Raw genomic sequence first — 8793 nt, forward strand, 5'->3', positions numbered from 1 at the left:
AAGGTGTGCGGTGCTGCTGCGCTGTGTGCTTCAGATACTGCAGACTTCCCGAAGACATTAATTCTGTAATGCACAGGTTTGGCAGCCTGTGAAGGTACATGCCTTAGCAACAGCCTGTGTTGATGCTGGGGATCCCCAGCCCTTGGTAACGATGCTTGTGTGAACACGCAGGTGCCACAGAAATCAAACGTTACCACCCTCACAGTAGTGCCACCAGCCCGGGCCAGAGGCAGGCGGGTTTGCTGGCAGCGACGCACGATTGCACAACCCAGCCTCTGCATGTGCGTGTTCATGGATGTTGACTGAGGCTGTCACTGAAGCAATTGTTGTAATTATGGATTTCCATAATTCCATAAATTTTCCCAACAGGTTTAATGAACCATTATTATTTGCCAGCTTTGTTTTGAAGTCAGCTGGGTGTATCATTTCCCTTCTTCTCAAGGTGGGAGCACTCACCTCGGCAATGTGGCTGATGTCAGTCCCAGTTCTCAGGACACCATGTGACAGAGTTGATGACAGCAGTGTGACTGACCTGGGGCGCAAATCTCACTTCTCTGCTATTGTTCCACCCATACAGACAAGGAAAGGGAAGAAAGACAAGTAAGTGCAGAGCTACATGAAGGGGTTTAATGTACACAAAAATCTGGTTCTGTGCAATCTATTGTGAATGACTCAACGTCTTGTGGCATTCTTTCCTGCGGGATAAATGTGTGGTTTTGTTAAATACTCCAGAAAAAAAATATATGTTGAAGTTTATCTCCCCCTTCTGGAAACTTTACCTCTACAAATCCCACAACGTTTGCAGCATACAGAATCTACTCCTTAAGTATATGTTATTTCTATTTTAAATGCTTGAGGACATACAGTATCCTTTATTTTATATTGCTTTCATTTCTGGTGTGATGAAAAGTAATGCATAATTTTAAATGAAAGGAAAATGAGATGGTTTACACTGGGTTGGCAAGAACTTTCCTCCTGTTATTAGATTGACAATGTTCAGTCTCACAACACTAGGTTCTTCGATAAAGTCCAAAATCCGCTGCTGTTCAGGATTTTGTTCCCTTACCTTGACTTCTGCTACAATGAAATCTGTGATTGATGCCCAGCTGCTGTTTTATCACCGTTTCCCCTCACGTACATCAGGCTCCCTCTGTGGCTTTACGCGGTTTCTTGCCTTCATCGGAAAGGAGTTATCGTCCGCCGAGCAAATCCCCGAAGACGTGGAATGGGCTGCCTGGGGCACCGGGAGAGCCGGGGGGGTCCCCGCATCCCTCCCGCCGCCCGGCACTAAGTGCGGCGGGGCCGGCGGTCTCCAGCATCGCCCGGAGGCTCCAGCATCGCCCAGGGAAAGCTCGGCGGGGCCAGCCCGAGGGGGCGGGAGCCCCCGGCCCTGTGCCAATGGCTGCGGGGGGATGGCTCTGCCTGGCCGTCCCGCTCCGTTACAGGATGGAAATTCCCGGCCTCCCCGGGGAGGGAGCTCGGGCTGCGCGCGCTGAAAGGCTCATTTATCCCCGCGCTGCCGCCCAGAGCGGCGGACACGGGTTCCTGCGCCGCAGCCTCCCCCCGGCCCCGCCGCATCCCCGCCTCCCCTCCCCTCCCGCCCCGCGCCCCCCGCACGATGCCCCGCGCCCCGTTCGCCGCCGCCCCGCTGCTGCTGCTGCTGGCGCTGCTGCTGCTGCTGCTGCTGGCGGCCCCGCCGCCCGCCGGCTCCGACAGCCCCAAGGGGAAGCAGAAGGCGCTTCGCCAGCGGGAGGTGGTGGACGTGGTGAGAGCGGCGGCGCTGGGGGCTGGGAGTGGGGCCGGGGGCTGGGAGCGGGGCCGGGAGCTCGGCTGACCGAGGTGTTGGGGGAGCTGTGCTGGTGGGGGGTGGCGACCGGAGGACCCGCTCGGACGCTTTTTTTTTTTTGTTGCAAAGATGTGGGAAAAAAAGCGAAAAATCAGTTTCGAGAAACCTCGCCGCCGCTCCGGGCCGGGCAGCGCCGGTCCTGCGCCGCTGGACTTCTCTCTTGGGTTCTGTTAATTACGCCCTGGTTGTGCTGAATCAGGAAAATGCCGAGAAGGGGTTTGACGGGCTTTGACAAAAACCACAGGTTTTCGTCGGCCGGCGGTGTGTGTTGGTGTTTTCCCCATCGGGCCAGGGTCGGGGGCTGCGGGTGGAGCCGGCGGAGCCCCCGCTCCCCGCCGTGCCCGGTGCCGGGGGCATCGCGGCGGGACTCGAGGCAGCGCCGTGGGCTGGACCCTGCCCTCAGCCACTGCAGGGGCAACGCCGAAATCCTACAGCCCTTCCAACAGAAGCAGTAAATGCTGTTTAATTCCTAAAGGGCTGGTGCATAAATAATAATGAGAGAAGTACAAAACAAGATGAAAAAAAAAAAAAAGTCTGCTGTTCAGCAGACACCCTGAAAACTGTATCTGCATGCTTCCTGAACCCATTTTTCCTTGGAGTCGCGTGAATGTGTTACTCGTTTTGGCTGTGGAGACTGCGTACCACTGTCTGCAATTCCATTGCAACTAGAAACCTGAATGCCTTGGGACTATCCCATCTCAGGGATAGCTGAGAGGAGGGAGATTTTCCAGTCCTTGGTATGTCAAAAGCAGATGTGAAGGTATTTCTGTGAGCTGCTGGATTGCTGTTCACCTCCTTTAGAAAATCAGTGGCATGGCCACTTTTTTCATGGTCTCCAGGGAGATCCCCTAAAGTGATACACTGGAAGCACCACTGATAGCAAAGCTCCTTCCCTGTCACACCACTTCATTTCCTTTTCCCTTTCATTGTGGAAGTTGACTAGCACTGAGAATAGGGAGTCTGTATACACGGAGGAGCTTACATTTTTTGTTGGAGCAGTATTTTAGGGTCTCTCATTTCTCTGGCATTTTGGGTGCAACAGAATGAGCAGGAAAATGCAGGTAAGTCAACGGCAGCTGACTCAGGCACAGCCCGACTGTACAGGCTGCTTCAGGTAAAGCCATGCCAGGACAGAGTGAAGGTATGCCCAAGAGGGGATCCTGCCTTCAGCGGACATTTTAAAGTATGTTTTATGCATTTCCAGCTTAAGAAAGCATGAAAAAGACTTTATTTGGCAAGACAGATGACTTTCGTTGGAACAGAGCCCAAACCCCGGGTAATTCTTGTGCTCACATCAATTTTTTGGGGTGGGCAATGGCTGAGCTGCTCTCTCTGGAAGGTTGCTGTGCAGCTCTGGGCCACCACGGTGGCAGCCCCTCTGTGAGGGCAACCCAGCCCTTCGTGGTGTCCCTGGGGATGGGAGGGGTAACAGGCCTGAGCCTTGGCCTGCCCCCAGTTCTTGCCCATTTCCACATCCAGGATTTCTGTGGTGAGTAACCACACGAAAAAGCCAGAGCCAGTCACTGTTACAAATAGAGTCCAATGGGAAAGCAGCAGCAGCAAAAGCAGATAATCAGTGCTGGGTGAAATAGAAATGCCGTTCCATCATCCTAATGGCCCCTGGGTCACTGAGTGCTTTACCAACGAGTCTTCAGCTAACTTTTCTAAAAAGTGGCCTTCTTGATTAAAATATTCCACTATTTCCATGGCTTTGAGCCAGCAGTGTTCTTTGGTGGACGTAGTAAGGAAAAGCCAGCAACCATTAGTCCAGCTCTTGTCTTACTTCTTACTAGACCTCTCCATATAGTCACTGATTTATTTTTGTGGCTCCAGCCAAGCCTATGATGGCTATGTTGGTTTTTGCACCCAGGCCTGTGAAAAAGCATAACCTCAGAATAAGAAAATTCACCAGTATGACAAAGGAGAGAGGGCAGGGGCTGTAGTTTACAGCTCCTGCAATGCAGACAGGGGCATGTCTGGCAGGAGGGGGAATAGTTGCAGCACTGTTTCTTTTTGAAACGAGTGAGGATTAGGTAGTTTAAAGCAGATGAAGGTGAATAAGTGTGAGAAAGTGGAAGAGCAGAATACTGTTACCTGTGAGGATTTGGGATGAAGACTAGAGCAAGCAGTCAGTCACCAGATGGGAAAGAGCATTTGAAGTAAAAGCCACCACTAGACCCTACAGGTTCCTGCTCGGCATTTCCGTGCCTGCTGACACCAGTGCTCCTCCTCAGCACTCACACTGCTGGGGGAAGCAGCACAAACCTACTTTCTAAGGAGGGCAAACCCATATTTCATAAAGTATGAAGGCAACATGTATTAATGTGCAGTTTGGGGGAGCAACACTTGACCTTTCCTAATATTGTGATGTTAGGAAGGATGTTAGTGTGCATCCTTCCGTGTGTGCCTTGCCACTGCTATGGGGGAATCCTCAGTTCAGGATTATTCCAGGGTGCATCTTCCTACATCTGCATCACCACTGATGTGTGTGCATTCTGGAGCCTGACTTGGGGGACTTGACTGTCATGACATGATTCTGTCCCAGAGGAGCTGCGACAGAGCAAAAAAAACCACCATTAACCTCTGTTCTCTATGAAATGAAAAATTTTCTCTACTTTAAAAAAAAAAGGAAAAATAATAATGAAAACTTATTAGCAGAGACAGTTATACGAGCAATGGTGGGTTAGGAGAAACTAACTGTTAACATACGACTTTTTTTTTTTGTTTTGTTTTGGTTTTGTTTTGGTATTGTTTTGACTCTTCTGATGTATTCCAACAGGTTTTAATTCTTGGACTAGGTAAATTCCTAATTCTAGGATTTACGTATCTTTTCATAACAAAATGGCATCTTAATTTACAGCAAATTCTGCTGGGACTGCTTATCTTTGAAAATTTACTTTTCCATTTTCTTCTTCTATGGACCATTTTCTTGATGATGCAGAAGCAGCCCATTAACTTGTGGCACAGCAGGGGTTTTGTGTTTTGTTGCTCATTTGTGTTTTATTTGGCTTGCCAAGGGAGCAAGATCTGTTCTGTGTTTCAGTATAATGGCATGTGCTTGCAAGGCCCCAGTGGCGTTCCTGGACGGGATGGAAACCCAGGAGCCAATGGGATCCCTGGGACACCTGGAATCCCAGGAAGGGATGGGCTGAAAGGGGAGAAGGGCGAGTGCATGCGTGAGAGCATCGAGGAGTCCTGGACACCCAACTTCAAGCAGTGTTCGTGGAGCGCACTTAACTACGGCATCGACCTTGGGAAGATCGCGGTGAGTTTGTTTTGCCCAGGATGATACTCTGCATCAACACAGCAGCCTCTGTGAGCTGGGCAGCACCAACCATAGGGATTTGCTGTTGGAACCTTTTCCTACACGTAAGGGTGAACTTCTCGAAGGTTTAGCTACTTCAGCTTCCTCTCAGTTGTGTTTCAGCTATGTGCTCGATTCATTTCTGCAATAGGATTTCAAAAGAATGATGTGGCTGGTGTAGGAGTACATTTAGAAAACCAGATATTTAAACCTCAGCCTGAAAGTTGCACTACCAAAAAAATTCTTCCAGCTTGCCCAAAACAGGGCAAGGTTTTTACTATTTCAATCCTAAGGAAAGATGTACATCTTTAATATGTTAATTGTACCTGTCTTTATAAATCCTGCTTCAAAATAGTTGTTCACTGAACTCAGTTACAGGACACTACTGCAAAGGATCAGCAATGTTCAGGAGAATTGCTAATGTAACCCAGACCAACCCAAACAGTCTGTTCTCTACTGCAGCCCTGGGTGTAAAACTTTCAAACACAGTGGTTCAAGTCTAGAAAAAATCCCAGCTCAATCCCAGCTACGAAGCAAAGCCCAGAGGGGTTGGAGTAATCTAACTGCTACTGCTGTAGCTAGAGGGAGAATCAACTTTGAAGACAGGATAATAACCATTTAAAAACCTGAAAATGTTTCTTTTTCAGATGTGGAGTCTTTATCAGGGTTTAAGCTTCTCAGAAATCTTGTGATAATTTTTAAGTCCAGGATTTCCATTAGCAGAGATAGAAATTGTACTCTCCTCTCACGCAAGGACTTGGAGGTTGCACTAGGTTATCTTCAGAGGTCCCTTCCAACCCTAATGATTCTGTGATCCTGTGACTTGACTGGAGCTTTCAGACAGCTCATACTGTTGACATAAACCCCAGAAGGCTACCAACTTAACAGCAGGTGTTATCTAAATGAAGAATTTCCATAATCCGCTTCTCCATTACCATCTAGGAGGTGATGTTTCTGATTTGCATCTTTGCATTGTATGGCATTTGCCACGCTCCAATTTTTTTCTTGATTTTTTTTTTCCCCAGAGGGGACCAAAGAGAATAGCAAAAACATTTAGAAATGAATATATTCCTAAATATATTTCCTAAATATTAGCATATGGAAAATAAATAGATTCAAACCCAGAGGCTGCAACTGAAGCACTTCTGTCTCCTCTCAGGAATGTACGTTTACCAAGATGCGCTCGAACAGCGCTCTCCGTGTGCTCTTCAGTGGGTCCCTCCGGCTAAAGTGCAAAAACGCCTGTTGTCAGCGCTGGTACTTTACTTTTAATGGTGCAGAGTGTGCTGGGCCACTTCCTATTGAAGCCATAATATACTTAGATCAAGGAAGTCCGGAGTTAAATTCTACTATTAACATACACCGAACTTCTTCAGGTATGTATGTCGAGACCGTGTGGGCACAGGTGGAGGAGAAGGCAGTAGCAGGTACCAGAGTGCTGCCTGCCTTAGAAAGTTAGAGAACTGAAAGAAGAAGCAGAAGAGCAGCCAGCTAACACTTGGTACTCTTACTCTGCTGCCTCAGAGTTGACTGTCAATAGTAACAGTATTATAATTATTTATTAAGTGGTATTTTCTTGTGGTATTTTTCATGGTACTTCTACCCTGAGATTTAGAAATGGAAGAGATTTCTATTCAGACAGTTCTACTGATCTCTGCCACAACACGAATACAGAGACATTCTGTGCTGTATTAGCCTATGGAGAAACAGCCTTACTGCCAAGTAGACATCCTGGCTTACAATATTGATATTTGCACATTATCTATGCATAAAATGAGACTTATTCCTCCTGGAATTTCTACTCTTAAATTCAGGTGGGACACAGAAATACCGCTAAAGCAAAATATCTGTAGATATTATTCAGTTGCTAAGCAAAAGGCAAATTAGTGAAGTCATTCAACACAAAAGGATGTAACACTAGGAAGTGAATGAACAAGTCTCTGCTCTTTCTCCACTTTCCTCCCTGTACTGCATGACTGCATGAAGTCTAAAGCCTAGAGCTATCATAGAATTTTTTCATCAGTGGGTAGGACTTACCTGTCCTCATAAACCCACCACCTAGTGGTGCTAATGGGGCAAAAAAAAAAGGGCAACAGGAATGGAACTTTATGCAGGAGCAGTAAATTAGGAGTGGCAAAGCTTACAAGGTGGCAATCACCTTCACAGGGCTCAGCTGTGGAAGCAGGTACAGCTGCATCCCCACCTCCCCGCCCCATCACTGCTAAAAAGACGGGTGGAAGGGTATGAAGCCATATCCCAGTCCCATTTGGTAAATTTGGACGTTTAAAGCAGCAGATACACCTCCCATTCAGGTAGAGGTGTCAGTCAGCAGCACGGTCAGAGGTAGTGCATGACTGTAACTATGCTGCCACATCTCTACAGAATAGTTTCTATTTCTAAAATTGCTGTTCAGGTTTAACTAAATAGCACAAGCTTGCAATAAACTGCTGTTCTTAAGTACTGGTGTCCACCTTCAGCTGTGAACTACAAAGGGTTTGTGTCTGCTGAGGTAACCTCAATTTTGTCTTTAACCAGTGGAAGGTCTGTGCGAAGGGATCAATGCTGGCTTGGTGGACATTGCCATCTGGGTTGGGACTTGCTCCGATTATCCACGGGGAGATGCTTCTACTGGATGGAATTCAGTCTCCCGAATCATCATTGAAGAACTGCCAAAATAACTTCCCCTCCCTTTTTATAATATCTTTCTAGGGTTTTTTTTGTTGTTGTTTTTGTACTATTTTCTTCAGAACTTACTTCAATAGACTTGGATGCAAGTACTGGACTGCAAGGCACCCAAGCCTTGCATCTGTAGCCTTTGTCAAGCCTTGTTTTGTACATTGCAGAGGCTTTTTATAATAATAATTTTAGAATATAAATATCAAACCCAAGTTCATTAACTTTTTAAATTCCTTGTTTGATGTAATACCATCACTGTTCTAAGAATTAGCCATAACTTTTTGTATCAAATAAATAATATCTTTTACCAAAAAAAAAAAATCAGGCTATTTTATTGAACATTAATCTGCTTGAGATATTTTACATGGTGTTAATGGTACACAATTTTTTTAGAAGACTTTGAAGTTCCAAGAAAGTAAATTCAAGTCTTGGCTTTAGCCTTCAGAAGACATACATAACTATTCCTGTAAATCTGATGGCAGAGTAACATGATCTGCTGCTACAGTCTTGTCATAACAAACTCCCGGTGATGTAACTGTGACCTAGATGGTGTGGTAAGCATTAAATACCTTGTTCTGAATAATTAAGTAAAAATAGACTATCTAAGCTCTCCTTTCCTCTTTTGCTTCTTGATAGACTGAATTTCAGTATAAACATCTATGACAGGTCTCCATTATTAGGATGCAGACATTAAATAATTTTACAGTTATAAAACTTAATTTCATTGCTCCAATAAAATAATTTTCCTAGATTTAGCCTTTCAGATACTTAGAATCACTTTGGTAATAATTAAAAGCTAGATATATTAAATAGCTTGGAAGATACAGAAAAAAGGCGGGCTGAAATGCCTTGGCTTTCAGAAAGTGTACTGGTATAGTGAAACAATGATGTCACAGCTGAGTGTTTACAGTGAGAGACAACACCTATCATGCTGGCAGAGCATTAGCTGCACTATTTTAAGTATTTT

General features: G+C 46.0%; 1 protein-coding gene across 1 annotated transcript; it reads left to right on the plus strand.

Moving 5' to 3' along the window:
* Window positions 1-1676: 1676 nt before the first annotated feature.
* On the plus strand, window positions 1677-8452 carry CTHRC1 (collagen triple helix repeat containing 1). The gene is made up of 4 exons (XM_027883410.1): window positions 1677-1765; window positions 4890-5111; window positions 6310-6526; window positions 7686-8452. The coding sequence occupies exons 2-4, from the start codon at window positions 4899-4901 to the stop codon at window positions 7826-7828; spliced, it is 573 nt and encodes a 190-aa protein (XP_027739211.1). The 5' UTR covers window positions 1677-1765; window positions 4890-4898; the 3' UTR covers window positions 7829-8452.
* Window positions 8453-8793: the final 341 nt, after the last annotated feature.

Source organism: Empidonax traillii, unplaced genomic scaffold, assembly GCF_003031625.1.
Source record: "Empidonax traillii isolate 1590-97213 ecotype Southwest subspecies unplaced genomic scaffold, ASM303162v1 scaffold126:size1624879, whole genome shotgun sequence".
Lineage (NCBI taxonomy): Eukaryota > Metazoa > Chordata > Aves > Passeriformes > Tyrannidae > Empidonax > Empidonax traillii.

Excerpts from the sequence above, each read along its gene's own strand:
- CTHRC1 (XM_027883410.1), top strand. The coding sequence starts at position 4,899 with ATGTGCTTGCAAGGCCCCAGTGGCGTTCCTGGACGGGATGGAAACCCA. Across the intron at positions 5,112-6,309 it reads TCGACCTTGGGAAGATCGCG|GAATGTACGTTTACCAAGAT; the intron begins GTGAGTTTGTTT and ends GTCTCCTCTCAG. Across the intron at positions 6,527-7,685 it reads CATACACCGAACTTCTTCAG|TGGAAGGTCTGTGCGAAGGG; the intron begins GTATGTATGTCG and ends GTCTTTAACCAG.